The sequence below is a fragment of the Xyrauchen texanus genome, chromosome 33, assembly GCF_025860055.1.
Source record: "Xyrauchen texanus isolate HMW12.3.18 chromosome 33, RBS_HiC_50CHRs, whole genome shotgun sequence".
NCBI classification, from domain to species: domain Eukaryota; kingdom Metazoa; phylum Chordata; class Actinopteri; order Cypriniformes; family Catostomidae; genus Xyrauchen; species Xyrauchen texanus.
Window position 1 is genome coordinate 12,650,624 of NC_068308.1, and position 21,063 is coordinate 12,671,686.

Genomic DNA, 21,063 nt, shown 5'->3' on the forward strand with positions numbered 1-21,063 from the left:
AAATACTATACTGTACTTTAAATCATTATATTTCTACACTGTTTTCCATTGTAGTATTTCTGTAATATTTCTGTTTCTCTTTTTACTTTCTCATATTAACTTTTTGTTTGTCTCTCTTGTAGGGCCCCATGGGTGCCCGTGGCCCTCCAGGACCCTCAGGTTCACCTGTAAGTCTATTTCATTAATATTTTAAGGAAAAATGCTCTTTCAAAGATACTCTTGCATTTTCAACTTGAGTATTAAAGTCTTAATTGCTGTCAGTAAAACCCAATGGCAAAACTCACGCTCATGTGATATATAATCCTGCAACTCCTGTCTGATATATGACTCTCCTGTATTACTCTCTGTTCTCAGGGCCCTCAGGGATTCACTGGCCCCCCAGGCGAACCTGGTGAGCCTGGTTCTCCTGTAAGTACCATCTGCCTATTAACACAGTTTCAGGGTCAGTTTTACTATATCAGTTTTTTTTTTTTTTTTAACTGAAAACATTCAAACATTTCTTAAAATACTCAGAAGCGTGCTACGTCATAGAGCAGTTTACATGCTTGTTTTATATTTGACAAAATATGCATATTTACAACCAACCCAGCAGTATTTTTCTGCTGTTGTTGCTAACAGGGTCCAATGGGTACTCGCGGCAGTGCTGGTCCTCCTGGAAAGAACGGAGAAGACGTGAGTTTTGTGCTGATGAATCTGAACTTCAGATGAATCATATTCAACGTGGATGACTTCCAGGGTTGGGCAAAATGTGGAATTTAAAAACGGATCCTTTTTAAATTCATTAATTGGAATTTTATTTAATTAGCCACGCCCCACAGGATGTTGCACTGGAATTTGAATTGGAATGACAGGAAGAGGAATTTACTGAATTGCAATTCAAATTAATTCAACACACTAACAAAACAGACTTTTAAGATTTACGCATTTCGATGTTATGACAAATTTCCATCAAACTGAATTGAGTAATCTCTAACATAATGTACAGTAGATATAAATTATGAATTAAGTGTGACGTGAACTGTTTCTTCAAACTTAAATACTTTATGTTATGACTAATTTATAGTAATGTAGATTACTTAAAGATTACACAATTGTCATGCAATTGAAAATCGAGTAAATTTACGTTTGAGAGAAGAGACAATAAGGTTCCATTCATTAACATGAGTTAATAAATCAGGTATCATGAACTAACAATAAACAATATATTTTTACAGCATTTATTAATCTTAGTTCATGTTAGTTAATAAAAATACATTTTTTTCATTTTTAGTTCATGGTGCATTAAGTATTGTTAACATATACAACTTTCGGTTTTAAAAATGTGTTACTATATGTTGAATTTAACATGAACTAAGATAAATAAATGCTGTCTAAGTATTGTTCATTGTTAGTTCATGTTAACTATGTTAACAAATCGAACCTTATTGTAAAGTGTAACCGATAATTCATACATATAAAAGCTATTATTAAAAACTTCACTTACATCAGTTATATGAATTAATACTACCTTAAAGGAATATTCTGGGTACAATACAAGTTAAGCTTAGTCGACAGCATTTGTGGCATAATGTTGATTACCACAAACATTTATTTTGATTCGTCCCTCTTTTTCTTTAAAAAAGCAAAAATGGAGGTTACAGTGAGTCACTTACAATGGAAGTGAATGGGGCCAATTTTTGGAGGGTTTAAACACAGAAATGTGAAGCTGATCATTTTATAAAAGCACTTACATTAATTCTTCTGTTAAAACTTGTGTATTATTTGAGCTGTAAAGTTGTTTAAATTGTCATTTTTACAGTCGTTACAGTATCTATTTATAACTATATTGTCATGGCAACGAAGTTGTAAAATTGGTATCATTTTATACAGAAAAGGATAGTAAGTGACTATCACATGAAAATAATAAAAAAAAGCATATTGTTTGTCTTGTGGCTATACTTTTTAAACAGTGAGTAATGTAGCGTTTATGGATTGGCCCCATTGACTTTCATTGTAAGTGCCTCACTGTAACCCAGATTTTAGCTTTTTTAAAGAAAAGTAGGGACAAGACAAAATTATTTTTGTGTAATATATATTCTGCCACAAATGCTGTCGACTGAACTTAACTTGTATTGAACCCAGAATATTACTTTAAATTGACATTTAAATTACAATTCTCCATCCTGTTTGCTACCTCAATTAAAATTTAGCAGCTGAGCTGGAATTAAAAAAGCATTTGAATTTAATTTAAAAAATTAAGGCGCACAACCCTGCGGACTTCAGTCACAGCTGAACATTTTCTTTCATATGTCTGAAACAGATGCTCAGTTAATGCATCCATCAGTATGGCACATATTCAAAAAGTACCTGCTTCAAAATGCATTCCTGTAAAATGTTTGTACCTCACACCCTCATTCTCTTTCCTTCTTTCCTGCTCTTCCTCAGGGTGAAGCTGGCAAATCAGGTCGCCCTGGTGAGCGTGGACCTGCTGGCCCTCAGGTGAGTTTTGCTCGCACATTGAGGCCCCCCTCACACACTGACACTGAAGTCTCAAAAGAGAGGAAAAATGAAAATGGTGCTTGCTAATTGTAATAAACGTTAGAAACTCTCATCATTTCTTTGTTTTCAAATCATTCAAATGGATGGAAACATATGCTGCACAGCAATTAGAACATGCCATTCATCATGATGACGCTCTCTCATTTATTTTATAGGGTGCTCGTGGGTTCCCTGGAACCCCAGGACTCCCCGGCATCAAGGGACACAGAGTGAGTATGACATCACATAATCCCACAATTTTATTTCAGTTTGATTTATTCCATTTTTCATTATTTTTGTGTGTGTTCTTAATTTGATGTCCTTTAAAGCACTTTGTTCTATAATGCTTGAAAGGTGCTATGAAATAGAGTTATTACTATTATTATTATTATTTAAGTTATTCTTTGTGTAATGTCTCTGGTCACCTTTTACAGGGTTTCTCTGGTCTAGATGGAGCTAAGGGAGATGCTGGCATTGCTGGACCTAAGGTAAGGCTTTCCTTAAATGTGTATGTTATTCAGCCATTGAGTACCTGCAGTACATCGTTTTTATTCTCAAATGTGGTGTATATATTTAGTGCTTATTGTGTCTCTTCTCTGATAACAGGGAGAGGCTGGTTCCCCGGGTGAGAGTGGTACTCCTGGAGCCATGGTGAGTGAGAGATTCTGCTCTCCATGTAAAGATCTTGGAAATCTTGGTATCATTGTTCTTACTTTTCCTCTCCATGTTTCCTTCAGGGCCCTCGTGGTCTGCCTGGTGAGAGAGGCCGCCCTGGTTCCCCTGGCCCTTCTGTAAGTGCCATGTCCACGTATCACTGTTAATCTTACTACGGTTATGCTAAATGACCTGAAAACATGTGGTCATGTAAACACCTTAAACTGTTCTGTTATTATGAAAAGGTCATAAACCATTCAAACATAAAACAGTCATAGTTACACAACCCTGAACAGTCAGTTATAGTCTGTGATGATTTACTGTCCTGAATATCAGCAATGATTTTGCTGCTAATAATATACAAACTTACAATTAAAGATAATCCATGTGCTAAATGCTTGTACACCACTACAGTCTACTCTTATTAGTTCATCCTTAGGAATACTTTATACAGTGGCCCTAAAATGTTTTTGGACATGAATTTCATTGCATTATATACGATATATCAAATCAAATGTCAGTCATTTTTGATGATAGGAGAAAGCAAAAGCCTAAAATGTTAAAACTCTGCTTGGACACATGTATGAACTTGAGGGACGCTTACTTCATACATCCACTGAAATCACTTTGACTGCAGTTTTCATCAATAGTCATTTCAAAAATGGCCCAGAAATGTGAAGTTGGTTCTGAGAAAAGATCTAGCATCATTTGTTTATAGATGACAATTGTTTCTTATTTTGTATTTAATGCAATGACATTCATACATTTTTAAAGGGAGTGAAAATTCTCTCATAATGTTTTCACCCTTATTCATCACAGATTTCTGCTGAACAGAAACTACTATGTATAGAAGAATATGTCAGCTCTGTAGGTCCTCACAATGCAAGTGAATGGGTACCAACATTTTGAAGCTCTAAAAATCACATTAAGTCAGCATAAAAGTAAACCATAAGACTCCAGTGGTTAAATCCATGTCTTCAGAAGTGATACGGCAGGTATGGGTGTGAAACAGATCAATATTTAAGTCCTTTATTATTATAAATCTGTGGTTTACAGTAGATGGCGATATGAAAAATGTGAATTGGCAAAAACAAAAGAATGTGAAAGTGAAAGTGGGGATTGATCATGAAAAAAGACTTAAAAAATCAATCTTTTTCTCACCCACACCTATCATATAGTTTGATTTAACCACTGGAGTCTAACCACATGCTACCTTAATGTGCTTTTTGGAGCTTCAAAGTTTTAGTATCCATTCACTTGCATTGTATGGACCTATAGAGCTGAAATATTCATCTAAAAATCTTAACTGGTGTTCAGCAGAAGGAAGAAATTCACACACATCTGTGATGGCATGAGGGTGAATAAATGATGAACATTTTAATTTTGGGATGAACTGTCCCTTTAAGTGTCCAAACACAGTGCTGTATGGTGCTACTGTATGTTAAAATCAGAATACACAGCATGTCTAGATGCAAGTAAAAGTGATCACAGAGAGCACAGAGGTCTATATGCATGGAGACAAAATGCCTTCTGATATAGATTTTGACCCAAAGTGGTGTGTTTGTGCACAGGCCAGATTTTCTGGCAGAGTTGATGGTCATTAGTCAGTTTCATCACCAGTTCATAAAGATGGTTGATTGTCTTTTTATTGTTGTTCTCTGCAGGGCGCTCGTGGTAATGATGGCAACACTGGTGCTGCTGGACCTCCTGTAAGTCTCTTAAGATCAATACTCTGGCAATACTGCAGTGCTTTATTGATTATTAAAGAATCTATTGATAATGCAAGTATCTATAACCAAATATCTTGAATAATCTTTAGTTAGCCTAAATACAATTTAACAATAGGGTAAGTGCATTTAAGCAGTTTATTTGGTGCTTGGCAGTTAATTGGTTTGATTATAATCAGATAAATCTGAGACTCGTTCATTATTTTTGTGTGCACAGTATATAACCAAATAACCAATGTGTTTGTGTTTAACACTCTTAATATTTTCCTGCAATATTAGGGACCTACTGGCCCAGCTGGTCCTCCTGGATTCCCTGGTGGTGCTGGTGCTAAGGTAGATCTGCCCCCAAACACTTACTGTAACCCCACACAAACAAGCCCTGACCACAGAGAACAAATGTGTAAATAGCAATGCATTGGGACACCCATTAACAGCTGCAATATTCATAAAAGTAAAGCAAACTTTAAACTTTAGTTTAAACTTTAAAACTACTGAACATACTTCCTCAGACTATGCAGACAACCATTAATTGATTGTTTAATGACCCTGTTCTTGAGCAGACAAATTTACCACCATGCAGGCCTACCCATACATAAAAACAGATGAATATATACTTACTGTAAATAAATAGGCACACAAAGTCACTCACTAAAAAGTCTGTTTATCTTCTGTAGGGAGAGACTGGCACTGCTGGCGGCCGCGGTTCAGAGGGACCTCAAGGAGCCCGTGGTGAGCCTGGCAACCCTGGACCTGCTGGTGCCTCTGGCCCTGCTGTAAGTATTTACACACTGTAAAGATCAATAACACAATAATACACTGTTTGAAATCACATACCCGTTTATTTTGTAGAAAGGGTTCAAATGAACTAGTTCTGCATTTCCTGAAGGCAATATCTTAGATTGCATGGTAGCAAAAGAAAAGTGTTATATTTATGGTAAAATGATAGTTAAATAGTTACTAAGACTGAAAATATCAACAAAGCAAAGTTTGAATGGAGATTTTACAAAAAGCTGTTAGAGCTGAATTAATTGCAAATATTTGAAAATAAAAGAAGAGAAATATCAGTTCAGCACTCTGCTTACAAGAGATACTATATTATTCTATTTGATCTATTCTATTCTATTATTTTCTATTCTATTATGTCATGTTACATTACAGCGTATTAAGTTATTTGATGTTATATTATACTGAATTATATTATATTACTTTATATTATATTATTTATATTATACTGTATTATATTATATTATATTATATTACATTATATTATATTATATTACTTTATATTATATTATTTCTATTATACTGTATTATATTATATTATATTACTTTATATTGTATTATATTATTTATATTATATAATATTATATTACTTTATATTATATTATACTATATTCTTTTATATTATATTATATTATATTACTTTATATATTATATTTCTTTATATTATATTATATTATATTACTTTATATTATATTATATAATATTACTTTTTATTATATTATATTATTTATATTATACTATATTCTTTTAAATTATATTACTTTATATATTATATTTCTTTATATTATATTATATTAATTTATATTATATTATATAATATTACTTTTTATTATATTATATTATTTTATATTAAATTACTTTATATTATATTATATTACTTTTTATATTATATTATTTATATTATATTATATTATTTTAAATTACTTTATATTATATTATATTATATTATATTATATTATATTATATTATATTTTACTGCCCAACAAAGTAAATATTTATGCACACACTGAAACTGAGGTAAATGTTTTTGAGTTTTTTTATTGTCTAGCCAAATGTTGATTATAAAATAGCCTCACTCTGTTTTCTCTTAATCTGAATTTGATAATAACTAAATTTTGGCGATTTAGTGATGTGAGCACTTGTGTCACTTCATAGGGTGCTCCTGGATCTGATGGTGCACCTGGTGGCAAAGGTTCTCCTGTAAGTATGATTTTTATAATACAGCTATTAATTACTGTATTGTCCTTCATATTTGTGTGTATCTCTTTTTATGCTTTTACCCCTGTATGTCAATATGAGACAGTTTTAATCACTGTGGACAAAAACACGTTTTGCAGGGTGCTGCTGGTATTGCTGGTGCTCCTGGTTTCCCTGGTTCCCGTGGACCAGCTGGAACCACTGGCCCTAGTGGTGCACCTGGCCCAAAGGGTAACAACGTATGTATACTTCACATTGTATTCTATTTTTCTGTAATTTTAGCTTGTGTCATTTCTGCACCATTTAGCACTTCAGATAGCACTTGTGTTGGACTGATTGACATAAACAAAGTAATGTTTTGCAAGCGCCACAGAGTGTTATCAACCTGTGAATGGCTACTTATAGTTGACTCTGCATACTAAACTGGGATAGGAGAAATTATTTCTCATTGAATAAGGAAGTGTCTGAAGAATGAGACATAATGTGGTGAGCTTAGATAGCTTTATATCTTTTGCGCCTGTTCCAGGGTGATCCTGGTCTCCAAGGCCCTAGAGGAGAAGCTGGTCCTAAGGGAGAGCCTGTAAGTATATTTCAAATATATTTGCTTTGAAACAAATGTAATTTCATTATATATTCAAGGCATCTATGCTGTTATATTTTGCACTTGCTATTCTATTTCGTAGGGCCCAGCTGGACCTCAAGGTCTTTCTGGACCTGCTGGTGAGGAGGGAAAGAGAGGAGCTCGTGGTGAGCCTGGTGGTGCTGGACCAGTTGGACCTCCTGGAGCTCGTGTAGGTTAAAACTTGATAGAATTAGAGTAAACCTGAACTAGATAAAGTAACCTGTTCTCTTTCTTTTTATGAAAAATATATTTCACCCAAAATGAAAATTATGTCATAAATTACTCACCCTTGTGTTGTTCCAAACCTGCATGACTTTCTATTTTTCCTTGGAACACAAAAGGAGATGTTGGGCTGAATGACAACCTCACTCACCATTCGCTTTCATTGTATGGAAGAAACATGCAATAAAAGTGAATGGTGACTGAAGATGTCAGTCCCAAACATTTTGCCATCTCCTTGTAACATCCTGCAACATCTCCTTTTGTGTTCCACGGAAGAAAGAAAGTTATACAGGTTTGGAACAACACATGGGTGTGTAAATAATGAAATAACTTTTATTTTTGTATGAAATATCTCTCGGAAGTTTACACAACTTTTTCATTGTATATCCTGCGAGCAATGATTTGAGCAACTTTTTCATTTTATGTTTAGTTTTGTGTTTTGTTTTTCTCATATTCTCTTTATCTTTCAAAAGGGTGCACCTGGCAATCGCGGTCTTCCTGGTTCTGATGGAGCACCTGGCCCCTTGGTAAGTCACTATTTTTTAATAAGCGCTGTGAACACATATCAGACTAAGGCTACACACGTGCAATATATTTTAAGTTCACCCTAGTTGTGCACTGTAAAAATATTTTTTCAGGTAACCCAAAAAATTGACTTCTGGTGGTAACATGCAACTTCAATGACTAAGTTCAGGTATGAAACTCTGAATGGCGCAATCTGATGTCTGTTAGCCAATCAGCTCGCTCACATGTGATATGTCAAGCTGATTGGCTCCCATGACATAAGCTGATAGATCCTTTGACGTGTAATCGGGTAGCTGAATCAACATTCGTACTCTCTCTTTGCCTAACATTTTAATTTGCTAAGTTTGGAAGTAAGCCGGTTTAACTACAGTGCACTACGAGAGTTTTTCTCTGAAACCCTCCACCTCCCCAGCTCCACCAGTCTAGATCTGCTACATGGGGATTCTATTTATGTCTTATTATGCAGTAGCATGTCATACATGCTTGATGCGGCATGTCTTGTGTTTTTCTAACCACATGCATAACTCAGTATGTCTATATTTTCAAGCAGTAGCAAGTCTTCTGTACTAGCTCTGCAGCAGCAGCAGTGTAGCAGATCGAGTCCGCGAAGATCAATACCCTATCATTATGTCATACTCACATTAACATGCTAAATATTTCAGAGAGTTGTCGTGACTGAACTAGTAATATTTGTCAAAAATATTATTTTAATTGACTGAAACAATCTGACTGCATAGGCTTGATCACCAAAAGTCATTTTTAGGGTGGGCCCAGTTGCAAAAAAAACACTTGCGTTAAGAAAACCCTTAGTTCTAATTGTAAGTGTATTGTTACAAAGGCTTTTCTTAACTTAAGGGATACAGTGTTGATAAAACTATAACAATAAATTAACATGCACATCTGTATTGATGTCACCTTCAGCATTTAAGCATTTAAATGTTAGGACATCAGTGTTAGTTCGCTCTCACAGTAACACCACTTCCAGTAATACAGTTCTTTGAGAAGGAGCTGCCCAGGGTCCTGTAGGAATTTCAGTAGCTGCGAAAGTAAATACAGCCATTATAATTGTCATTTCACTTAACACATTTCAGGGTTCCAATGGTGAGCGTGGAGCCAATGGACCAATGGGAGCTCAAGGAGCTTCTGGAGAGGCTGGCCGCCCAGGAGAGCCAGGTTTGCCTGGATCAAGGGTGAGATATAGGCCCCAATCTATGGTTTGCATATTAAAAGTATAAAGAGTCAGTGTTTTTACCTCACCTGATCTTTGGTGCCTCTCTTCTAGGGTGTGACTGGTGCCCCTGGAAGCCCTGGCCCTGATGGCAAAGCTGGACCTGCTGTAAGCTGAATATAATTTGTATAATTCTCTGCCTTGTTGGAATTTATATGGAACATATGACTTATATGAGATACTAAATATATAATACACAATCATATACATGAACGTAACACACTAACGTTTAGTAATGGTCATACAGACAGCATGACTATTACAAACCACAACACTAGTAGTATATTCTCTTATTACTGTGGTTTGTTTGCATTACATACATTTCTGTTTTACAAAGTACAGACGATCAATGGGTCTATATGGCTTCTTCTCTTTAACCTGTAGGGTGCACCTGGACAAGATGGCCGCCCTGGACCCGGAGGACCTTCTGGATCTCGTGGTGCACCTGGTGTGATGGGATTCCCTGGTCCCAAGGGAACTGATGTAAGTTTCTCTGTCAAGAGTGCATATTTACTAATAATTTATTAATTATACAACCAGTGGATTGGAAAATATTGTCAGATCTTTAAAATTCTGTAAAAAAAAATAAACTGATTCCTTTTAATTGCATTGATATATTTGTTATATTTTCTGTTTCATCTCAGGGTGAGGCTGGTAAGCCCGGTGATAGAGGTGTTGCTGGACCCCCTGGTGCCTTGGTACGTACTGAATAACACAGTTTTGAAGCTGTTTCTGAGTTTATGTCTTGAATTATACTATTTGAATTTTTTTATATATAACTCTGAGCTGAGTTACCTTGATCAACCCAAAGAAAGGAGGTAACCTCCAGACCATTGCTTGAATAATGTCTCAGCAGATGCATTATTATATTAAGCCATGCAACTTTTCTGTCTATTCATATAGGGCGCTCCTGGCAAAGATGGTGATATTGGTGCTCCTGGTGCCTCAGGACCTGCTGTATGTGTCTTTGAGTCTCTTTAAGTTGCTATGATAAAAAATCAGTTTCTGTCCATCACAATGTGAACTGTTTCTCTGATCTTTTCTGGTCTGTCGTCACATAGGGACCCCCTGGAGAGAAGGGAGAACAGGGATCCGCTGGTTCCCCCGGATTCCAGGTACGGGTTTTCACAGACACACATACTTAAATGGCCTTTTTTCTAAATTGTATTCACTTTTTTAATTTTTTCACATTCCTCTACTTCCAGGGTCTTCCAGGTACACAGGGTGCCACTGGTGAGAGTGGAAAACCTGGTGATCAGGTATGTGCTTTCAGTTAAATAATCTATGAATATCAATGTAAGGAGTGTCAGGCATGTCTGCCCATTCCATATTTGATGTTTTTGTCAAAATATGATACTTGGATAACAGTGTCTGGCATATGCATACTGTAAATGTAAATCTAAGTTACAGTAATCAAAATGTGTTTACAGTATTACATAAAGTATGTTACTCCCCAACAAACAGAGATACACATATAAGACTTTATTGTATCAAACTACATTTACCCTCACTAAATAACCCATGCTTCTTAAAAATCACATCAGTGTATTGTTGCTCTTCATCTTGTTGGTCAGTGTTATTTATGATGTTCACTGTTCAACAGGGTGCTCCTGGAGAGGTTGGTCCTTCTGGTCCTGCTGGCCCAAGAGTGAGTATTTCCTGCTTTACAAACAAGGCCCACAGAGATACTGCAACATCTCAAAACAATCTTTAAAACTCACCCAAGATCAATTGTTTTTACTGATATCCACCTTATTATCTGAAATAATACTATTATGATTACACTGCAAATAATGTATATCTTAATCAGTATCTGCTTATTGTTTTTAGTTTTGTATAGAAAAATATCGAAGCACTTAAGAAGCTACATTACCATTTTTATTTTAGACATGTGAGAAATGTATGGTTAGGTGAGCATCAAGATCAGGAGCAAGATATTTTATACTGTAAATGAGTTCAGGTTTCTAAGCTAAAATACGTTTCATTTCATAGCTGTAAACAAATGTTCTCTGTGTGTTTTTTCCTTTGAATTCAGCTCAATTTAGAATTTAGGAGGAGCATGGCAATAGCATCACCAAATGAGTTCAATTCCCATGAGACACATATTCTGATAAAAAGTACAAAACTGCCTTACATTTTTCCAGAGCAGTCAAAACTACTACAAATTTGTTTTTCCAACCAATTCAAATACACTCAAAATATAATTAAGTCATTACCCTTGCTTAATTGAATTTGCAAGAGCAATTTAATTTCATACAAATTAAGTCATTTTCATTCAGTAACATGATTATGTCGAATTAGGTAAAATCAACGTACTATAGAAGTTTTAACTCAACTTTATTAGGTTTGTCAAACTACATTTACTAATGTTTAATTGAATGTTCTTATGTTGGTCCAACTTAATTTATTTTATTAATCATTAGTGTATGCCGGGTGAGCAAGTGTAAGCACAGTGAAAGTGTTGCTATGTCAATTGGATAACAACTGCTCAAACATCACTAGGATGAAAGCCCATCCTCAACTTAAGCACGAGTGCCAATCTTTACCACAGTGGTAACCCCCAAAACTCCAGCCCAACAGACACTCTCTTTAAATACCAATATAACTGAGCATTAAACATGAACAAATCTCCTCCTATTCTCAACTAGCTCAAAAATGCATAAAATAACACTTCATTTCAACATTTGTTCACCCCATCCAGTCCCATGCAAAGCATGCTGGGAAATGGAAATTCCCTGCCTACTTTCATCAATGCTACAAAATGTATTCAAGTAGTCCAAACTCAGATTGATTGAGTAAACTTCAAATTTACAAATTTAATTGGATAGAACGCAATGTTCTAGAATTGTGTTGCTTTTGTTCATTTTAATTAAGAACACTGAACAACCTGCAAAAATCATATTTTTGAGTATATCTGTTATTTTGAAATGTGCAAATCTTACCAAGTGTATTTTGTCTTGGTCCATTGGAAGATTAGGGCAAGAAATTATATAGTGGCCTTTCCCCTTTTTGCTTACCTCGCTGCTATGGTAAACAGTTTTTGTTTGGCAGTTGAAATGAGAATCCTATAATCCTTAATGTCTTGCACAGGGTGACAGAGGTTTCCCTGGTGAACGTGGTGGACCTGGATCTGCTGGTCCTATTGGTCCTCGTGGAGCCCCTGGTTCTCCTGGTAACGATGGTGCTAAGGTAAGACTCCTAGTTCATTAGCATAATGACAACACATTGTTATGTTTGATAAAGATCTGTAAATATAATGTAAATGTTTATGTGTATAGGGAGAGCCTGGTGTTGCTGGAGCCCCTGGTGGTGTTGGTCCTTCTGGATTGCAGGGAATGCCCGGAGAGCGGGGTGCAGGTGGCATGCCTGGAGCAAGAGGAGACAGAGTGAGTTTTTTTTTCTTCTTTATAACAAGCCATCAGATCTCACATTTAAAGAGTTTTACTGTTAAATTGTATAATTGACTGTTGACCCAGGCAACCATTTTCCTACATTCACAGCTAGTTTCATGTCTTTCAATGTTTTAATTCAAGGCAAGCATAGTGACTTCACAATTATGTTTTTATGTTCATCTTTAGGGAGACGCTGGACCCAAGGGCCTTGATGGAGGTCCTGGCAAGGATGGCCTGCGTGGTATGACCGGCCCTAATGGACCTCCTGGACCCAGTGGTGCTCCTGGTGAGAAGGTAAAGACACTCAAGAAGCATTTACTCAATTAACATATCAAACAAAAATTGTATTCAAGATAATGTTTTGAGACCCACATCATTGTCCTATTGTCATACTTAAATAAATATTATATAGCACTTACAGAAGTAATTTTTGTTTAACCCTAACACTGGTCACTACAGTAATTATAATAAATCATAATTTCTGTTTTAGGGAGAGCCTGGTGGTGCTGGCCCTCCAGGACTGACTGGTTCTCGTGGTTCCCCTGTAAGTACTCAGCATTCTTTCCAAAACACAACCCAATCCAGCAGAGAACCGATTCAGACACTTTATATAAAATCTTTGATTTCTTTTGGATATATCACTAACAATAAATTCCAACAAACGAGCAAATCTGGTAGTACCAATGTAGCACAAAGCAAATAAATACCACCAATATTCATCGTTATGACATCGTTCAGCAATATATAGCACAAAATACATCACAGAGAAAATCAGTGTTGTAATGTGCTTGCCATCACTGTAACAGCATGTAAAACAATTCACCATTTCCTTTTTGCCTTCAAAGAGCAAATTCATTCAGCTATCCTTGATCTAGCATGAGAAATCTGGACCCACTTTATACAAGTTGTCTTTAACTACAATGTACCTTTTATGTACATATGTGTTGTTCAGTTGTTCAATTGTGCTTCCATTTTAAGTACCTGCATTTAATAACATATGTAGTTACTCTGTTAACCTTACCCCAAACCCTAACCTAGCTATACCCCAACCCTTACCCTAAACCATAACTCCTAACCCTAAGCCTAACCCTACCCCTATCCTGACCCTAAACCAGAGGCACAACTCTACATTTCTTGAGGGGTATACAACATCAATGATGGCACCCCCACCCCACCAAACACACACACTCACACACACACACTGGCCTTTGGGGCCCTTTTAACTTATATTAAATAGTAATATGAAGGTGACAAAAACTTTGACTCCTAGAACGGAACAATTAACAACTCAACACTTTACAAACTGCTTCAAAATGTAACACATTTTACAGTTCAGAAAACAATAAAAAAGAGAAAATAATTATTAAATAAAAATTAATACAATTTTTATTTTTTTTTGTAAATCAAGTTTTCAATGAAAATGTAATGTGATGCTAATTATTTAAAATACTTTTATATTTAGGATATCATTTATAATTTATATACGAACAGTCATGTACATAGCAAAGAAACCATTTAGTTACAATAACAAAGTATTGACTTAATTTGATCTGCTTCATTATTTTCCATCCAAACAGAAAAATAAATACAATTTAGAAGATGCTTATTTGTTCAACATGATTGATTCTGAAGCAAGCCTCTCCATCATACATTTCTTTGCCCAATTCTTTGGATTTAGTCAATAATTGATCCAGGTGTTGTTTAATAATTCTTGAGGTAATTGACCTCGAGGTATCAAAGCGCAGCAACATTAGTTATGGTTAGTAAGAGGAGCCCCCCTCCCCCATGTGACGCCCATGCACATGTTGCATACTCCATTTTTGCACCCCTGCCCTAAACCTAACCTTCCCAAATTCTTACCCTAAACTGCACCCCTAACCCTAACCCTAACCCATAACTCTAACCCTACTCTTTAACCTACCGGTATCTCAACCTCAGTAGCATCAAATTTGAATCTGGTTAGAATTTTGCAGAACAACATATAGTTAAAAAATAAATGCATTGTATTGTATGTATTTTAATGTAAGTATATAGAAGTTAAAGACACCTAATATAAAGTGGGACCAGATAATATCTTATAAGAAATCCTACATTTTCACAGAAGAGTTGCAAAATCAAATTCCAACATTTATGATTAAATAAGAATAGCACCAGAATCAGAATCACTTTATGTATATTATGCATTATACACCTAACAATAAGACTGAATTTGTTACATTAGTAACTAGATTAGTTGAACATAAACTAACAATGAAAAATATTTTACAGCATTTATTAATCTTTAGTAATGTTCATTTCAACATATACTAATAAATGTTTTATATTAAAAGTTGTATACATTAACTGTAATGCACTATGAAGCAAGATGAACTAACAATGAACAATTTCACATTTATAAATTACTGAAATATTAAGACAGATTATAAATTTGAGTTTTTTTATATTCTCAGGGTGAGCGTGGAGAGGTTGGTGCCCCTGGACCTGCTGGATTTGCTGGACCCCCTGTGAGTAGAACAATCTCATGTCTCATCAACTCAACTATACAAACCATTCTTTGTCAATGAATTCTCACTATAAGGTGTATAAACTACCAGAGCTCAATTTATCTATTCTCAATGCAGGGTGCCAATGGTCAGCCTGGCTCTAAGGGAGAGACTGGTGACTCTGGACCCAAGGGTGATGCTGGAGCTCCAGGACCTCCTGGACCCGTCGGAGGTTCTGGCCCACAGGTGCTGCATTCATAAGCCCTCAGTGACTTTAGATAAAGATATGGTCTTTCCATACTTATTACTTTTAATCTAAACCCTTATTAATTTAATACTTTACCACAGGATTATAACTAATCCTGGCTATTCACATTTCGAGATTTCTGACTGTACATGCGTTAACCTTAGATTGCGTTCTTATTTGCATATTGCTGTTCATTTTCTGATCGGTTGCCTGTTGCTAAAAACTAGCTTTTACATTCGAATACCACATAGTTTCACATGGTATACCTTTGACACTGCAGTTCAGGTTTAAAAGTGGTTAAAAAGGTTTAAAGTGGCCTTGACCCATGGTTAAAAATTATGTTACCCTAGGATTTAGCCTAGTGTGAAAAGTGACTTTGGGAAATTAGGAAACATGGCTGTTATTAAATGTTGTCACTAGCATGAGTGGAGATACTCTCAGCTCCTAGCTCCATTTGTCCATATGTATTCTGCTATAATGAAGTATATAAGTGTTCTTTATCCACTATCCGTCTCTCTTTAACAGGGACCTGCTGGTGCTACTGGAGCTAAGGGTGCTCGTGGTGGTGCTGGACCTCCTGTAAGAATAAATTCTATGAAGATTTTTTTGCAAAAAAGGAATGATATTTTGATATTATATTATTTTGATAATGATAATATTAGGCACGTTATAAATCTTATCAGCCACTACTGACAAGTATGACAGTTTCAAACGCCTAGTTCCCATGGATGCTCTCATATGAGATATAATTTGTAAATTTGAAGGACAAGTTTAACACAGTCTTTGTTTTTGTTTAGGGTGCCGCTGGATTCCCTGGTGCTGCTGGCAGAGTTGGACCTCCAGGTCCTTCTGTAAGTATTCTTCAAAAGAATTGCTGAATGAATGCCAACCAAATACTGACATTAAATTCAGCTTCTCTTTGTGGTAATCTTTTTGCCTGTTCAAGAGTTTGGCCTCAAAACATGTAGCTTCATTGCAAATCTTCTCTTACTCCCTCAACCATCTCAGGGTGTTTCTGGACCACCTGGCCCAATTGGTCCTGCTGGTAAAGAAGGGCAAAGAGGTGCCCGTGGTGATAAGGGACCTGCTGGTCGCCCTGGTGAGGCTGGTGCTGCTGGACCCCCAGGACCATCTGGAGAGAAGGGTAGCGTTGGTCCTGATGGCCCTGCTGTAAGTTCATAATTCATAAAGCGTACATTTTTCCGTGCGTGCAAATGTTTTGTGAACAATTTGAGAAATTATTGAACGCTCATTTTTAGGACATTATACACACGTCTTTATAAATGAGGCCCTTGGTTTTTATATGGGCCTTTGAAGTTCCAGCACATATGTGCTGCTAGAAACTGTGGAAGGTTAAATTGTCTGGAATTGTCTGTTGAGTTGAAGGTAACCTTCTGCTCTGGTCTTTAGGGTCCTTCTGGTGCTCCTGGTCCCCCTGGTGTTATTGGATCCCGTGGTATTGTTGGTCTTTCTGGACAGAGGGGAGAGAGAGGTTTCTCTGGACTCCCTGGACCTTCTGTAAGTGCTCCAATTAAAGCTTTTATTTATATTAGCTTTTTCACAACATTAACATGTTAAAGTCAACATGACATTTTGAAAATGGACCCAATTTACTTTCTTAATACACATTCCTTATATTATTGAGTGCTGGTGTCTGTTATTCAAAATATAACAAAATGTTTGTCTTCGTAATCCTTCACCAAAATGTAGTAATATGCCTTTTCGGCTTACATCACCAAGCCCTCTTACTTTCAACCACCCCCTCCAACCACTTGGCTCCATTCTGGTACGGAATGCCCACTTTTCAAAAACCAATAAATTCCCAATCGATGAAGTCTAGTTCTACCCTAGCTTTTTTCCAGAAGTAAAATAGGATGCCAACAGCATTTCATGTTGACTTTAAAAATTTAAATGTTCTCACCCTCATGTTGTTTCAACCCACATGGCTTTCTTTCCTCCATGGAACACAAAAGAAGATGTTTATTCAGACTGCATGGAACTGATATCCTCAGTCACCATTCACTTTCACTGTATACAAAAGAATTATGCAATGACAACGAATAGTGACTGAAGCTAAAATTTGTGAAACATCTCCCAGAATTAATCATAGGGGTCAAAGAAAGTAAATTTTTGGGTGAACTATTCCTATCCTTCTAATAAACTCAATATTTTGGGTGCCATTCTTGATAATACCCATTCATCTACTTAAGGGAGAGCCAGGAAAGCAGGGACCCTCTGGCCCTGTTGGTGAGCGTGGACCTCCTGGACCTATGGGCCCCCCTGGACTGAGTGGAGCTCCTGGTGAAGCTGGTCGTGAGGTGAGCAGTCTTTATTGTTGTGAACCATTGATATCAAGGCTTAATCTTGTTTAACCAGATATGTCAGGTCAAACAATATAATGGTTACATACTATAAGTATGCTGAATACTCATTCATTATGTCAATGTGACCTTCATCTCTCTCTACAGGGTAACACTGGACATGATGGTCCACCTGGTCGTGATGGTCCACCTGGACCCAAGGTGAGTTCAATCACAATCGTATTGTTAGCTAAGCCTCCTGCCTTTTGGCATTTGATTACATTTTTCTTTATGACGGCGACATTATTGAAAAATGTTTATTACATTTTTTTTAATTTAATTTAGACTCTCTGGAATACTTGATTGGTCAATTGCAGAATTCTGTAGTCATATATTTTTTTGTATAGTTTAATTGACTGTTGTCTCAAGCAGCCATATATACTATATAACATGTAATAAATATTATAATCCTTTATGGTGTATATAAGAGCCTGCAGTATAAAAAACATTCCTGCCCTGTGTTTGCCATAGGGAGATCGTGGTGAGAATGGTAATGCTGGTCCTCATGGTGCTCCTGGAGCTCCTGGTGCCCCTGGCCCCATGGGTCCAGCTGGCAAGAATGGTGAACGTGGAGAGGCTGTAAGTTTTTCAATTTTGGAATTGCTTCTAAAAAAAATTTGTATAATTATTTTCAAGGTACACTAAGTATTTTTATTCGCTTAAAGTTTTACACCTAAAGAAATGTGGTGTAATACATTATGGTGGCTGCCTTGTTAAGATCACATTACCAGCTGCACAGTTTGTCTTAATAAACAAAAATATAATTAATCCATGTAAACACCCCTTCCCCCGCTTATACCCAACCATGGTTTGGTGACCAGCTATTCTGGTCATTTCAGCTAGGCTGGGATCCTTATTTCCTTTCAGCAAATTTTGGTATCTCATGTCATGATTCTATAGGATTTGGCCCAACTGATGTTTTCAGTGTTGTCTTCTTTGTCACCTCCTTCCAGGGTTCTGCTGGTGCAGCTGGTCCTTCTGGCCCCGCTGGTGTCCGTGGTCCTCAGGTATGAGTTTCAAAATAATCAGTTCTCAACTGTATTCAGCTGGTAGTTATTCACCAGGCTGATCACCCACATTTTTTGTATGTAGGGTCCTGCTGGTTCTCGTGGAGACAAGGGTGAAGCCGGTGAGACTGGAGAGAGAGGCATGAAGGGACACCGGGGATTCTCTGGAATGGCTGGAGTTCCTGGACCTCCAGTAAGATTTAAACAACTACACACAAATCTATCTACACATAATACTGTATTCACAAATCTTAATTTTAAATGCTTTCTAAACGTCTTTAGGGATCTCCTGGTGACCAAGGACCTGCTGGACCTTCTGGACCCGCTGGCCCTCGTGTAAGTAACATCACATCTAACCCAGCTTTGATATGAAATCAACATGGTATTAACTGAAAAATACACTGAAAAAAATCGAATAATGTGCTTCATGTGGTAACATCAAAATTAACTGGTTTGATTCAGGTCAAAAATGTGATTTAACATGACTAAATCAACCTGACTACATTAGTTTACACTAACAAAACACATTTTAAGGGTTAGGTCAGGTAGAAATAGATTTTTAAAGGGATATTTCACTCAAAAATTTAAATTCTCTCATTATTTATCCACCCTTGTGCCATCCCATATGTGTATGACTTTCTTCTGCTGAACTTAAATTTTTTTTTAGAAACATATCTCAGCTCTGTAGATCCATACAATGCAAGTAAATGGTGACCAACATTTTGAAGGTCAAAAAAAGCATATAAAGGTAGTGTAAAAGTAATCCATAAGACTCCAGTGGTTTAATCCATGTCTTCAGAAGTTATATGATAGGTGTGGGTGAGAAAAAGTTCAATATTTAAAGGGTAACTAAACCCCTGCTCAGAGTCTGACTCCACCCACTAGCAATATTTGAAAAATGCTCGAAAAGTGGGCAGACCCCAGCGGGGATAGAGGGGACGAACCGAGGGCGGGGATGAGCGGGGGGGGGGGGGCGTGCACCTGAGATCCGTAGTGACAGATTAATTGACAGCTGCTGTCAGACTCTAAAATGGAGAGTGACTGGAGTGACGCAAGTAGCTTTGCCACGGAGCGGTCTTTTGAAGTCGAGGACCTTTCTCCCACACCTTCACCTGAAGTGGAGGAGGGTGATTTGTCTGTGGACACAGGGCCGGAGCCATATCAATTCGAGCCGCTGGCTCAAACTGCGGTTTTAACTCCCTGTTGAGCATCCGAGTGCGCATTCACCTTCACTCGCGTGCAGGAAAAACAAACGAAACGCTGTTCAGTGATGTTTATCCTTTTAGCAGGATTTTTATTTAGCAAGCTTCACTTGAACAGAACATCAGTTAGCTGTTCTCTCAACTTAGAAGAATGTGACGTAAAGCGTAACGTCATCATGTACAAAACCATATACCTCCAAATAAAACTATACAGGTAGTCAATACCGTAATACAATGTATAAGGGTGCAATACGTTTAACACTCCCGCATCGCGAACGCGCGTTTGTCGGCCCCAGAGGATTAACTTTAGCCTAACCATAAATTGTGATTCAAATATATATGATCACTCGCCTCAAGATGCCGCTGAGGTGGTGGAGTCCATGCAGGAAGAGAGCTTTATACACAAATGTCATGAATCAATGACCAGTACTAATAAAGCCCCATTCTTACAGATCATTAACTAAAAAAAGTTGGTTTAGGGTTTAGTTACCCTTTAAGTCCTTTGTTAATATCAATCTCCACTTTCACTTTCACATTGTTCTACTTTGATTTTTGGCGATTTGCATTCTTCATGTATATCACCACCTACTGGGCAGGGAGGAGAATTTATGGTAAAAAGGACTTAAACATTTATCTTTTTCTCACCCACACTTATCATATTGCATCTGAAGATATGGATTTAACCACTGGTGTAATGTACCAGACAGTGACCCGGGGCTTCCAAGCTCCAAAAAGGAGACAAACGAAACATTAAAGTAATCCATACCACTTGTGTGGTATGTTCCAAGTCTTCTAAAGCCATATGGTGTTTGGCTCCCTTTAAAATTCTACTCAGTTTTTGTTTTGAAACGTTCCCTTGAAACCACAGGGCAAGCAATTCCATGTACGCATTTCAGT

The 21,063-nt window shown here is 36.8% G+C and overlaps 1 protein-coding gene across 2 annotated transcripts in view; it reads left to right on the top strand.

Annotated features, from left to right (window-relative positions):
- Nucleotides 1-21,063, top strand: part of col1a1b (collagen, type I, alpha 1b) — a 30,839-nt gene that overhangs the window by 4,314 nt on the left and 5,462 nt on the right. The window contains exons 7-46 of one of the 2 annotated variants that reach the window (XM_052102141.1): nucleotides 123-167; nucleotides 355-408; nucleotides 619-672; nucleotides 2,425-2,478; nucleotides 2,694-2,747; nucleotides 2,952-3,005; nucleotides 3,124-3,168; nucleotides 3,255-3,308; nucleotides 4,836-4,880; nucleotides 5,178-5,231; nucleotides 5,573-5,671; nucleotides 6,837-6,881; nucleotides 7,019-7,117; nucleotides 7,405-7,458; nucleotides 7,562-7,669; nucleotides 8,196-8,249; nucleotides 9,339-9,437; nucleotides 9,530-9,583; nucleotides 9,860-9,958; nucleotides 10,120-10,173; nucleotides 10,379-10,432; nucleotides 10,537-10,590; nucleotides 10,681-10,734; nucleotides 11,079-11,123; nucleotides 12,566-12,664; nucleotides 12,754-12,861; nucleotides 13,054-13,161; nucleotides 13,358-13,411; nucleotides 15,318-15,371; nucleotides 15,489-15,596; nucleotides 16,123-16,176; nucleotides 16,395-16,448; nucleotides 16,606-16,767; nucleotides 17,008-17,115; nucleotides 17,808-17,915; nucleotides 18,066-18,119; nucleotides 18,429-18,536; nucleotides 18,911-18,964; nucleotides 19,050-19,157; nucleotides 19,247-19,300. In XM_052102141.1, the coding sequence (XP_051958101.1) occupies nucleotides 123-167; nucleotides 355-408; nucleotides 619-672; nucleotides 2,425-2,478; nucleotides 2,694-2,747; nucleotides 2,952-3,005; nucleotides 3,124-3,168; nucleotides 3,255-3,308; nucleotides 4,836-4,880; nucleotides 5,178-5,231; nucleotides 5,573-5,671; nucleotides 6,837-6,881; nucleotides 7,019-7,117; nucleotides 7,405-7,458; nucleotides 7,562-7,669; nucleotides 8,196-8,249; nucleotides 9,339-9,437; nucleotides 9,530-9,583; nucleotides 9,860-9,958; nucleotides 10,120-10,173; nucleotides 10,379-10,432; nucleotides 10,537-10,590; nucleotides 10,681-10,734; nucleotides 11,079-11,123; nucleotides 12,566-12,664; nucleotides 12,754-12,861; nucleotides 13,054-13,161; nucleotides 13,358-13,411; nucleotides 15,318-15,371; nucleotides 15,489-15,596; nucleotides 16,123-16,176; nucleotides 16,395-16,448; nucleotides 16,606-16,767; nucleotides 17,008-17,115; nucleotides 17,808-17,915; nucleotides 18,066-18,119; nucleotides 18,429-18,536; nucleotides 18,911-18,964; nucleotides 19,050-19,157; nucleotides 19,247-19,300 (2,880 nt within the window). The remainder of the gene's footprint in view (nucleotides 1-122; nucleotides 168-354; nucleotides 409-618; nucleotides 673-2,424; nucleotides 2,479-2,693; nucleotides 2,748-2,951; nucleotides 3,006-3,123; nucleotides 3,169-3,254; nucleotides 3,309-4,835; nucleotides 4,881-5,177; nucleotides 5,232-5,572; nucleotides 5,672-6,836; nucleotides 6,882-7,018; nucleotides 7,118-7,404; nucleotides 7,459-7,561; nucleotides 7,670-8,195; nucleotides 8,250-9,338; nucleotides 9,438-9,529; nucleotides 9,584-9,859; nucleotides 9,959-10,119; nucleotides 10,174-10,378; nucleotides 10,433-10,536; nucleotides 10,591-10,680; nucleotides 10,735-11,078; nucleotides 11,124-12,565; nucleotides 12,665-12,753; nucleotides 12,862-13,053; nucleotides 13,162-13,357; nucleotides 13,412-15,317; nucleotides 15,372-15,488; nucleotides 15,597-16,122; nucleotides 16,177-16,394; nucleotides 16,449-16,605; nucleotides 16,768-17,007; nucleotides 17,116-17,807; nucleotides 17,916-18,065; nucleotides 18,120-18,428; nucleotides 18,537-18,910; nucleotides 18,965-19,049; nucleotides 19,158-19,246; nucleotides 19,301-21,063) is intronic. The other variant, XM_052102142.1, reaches the window with a different exon arrangement.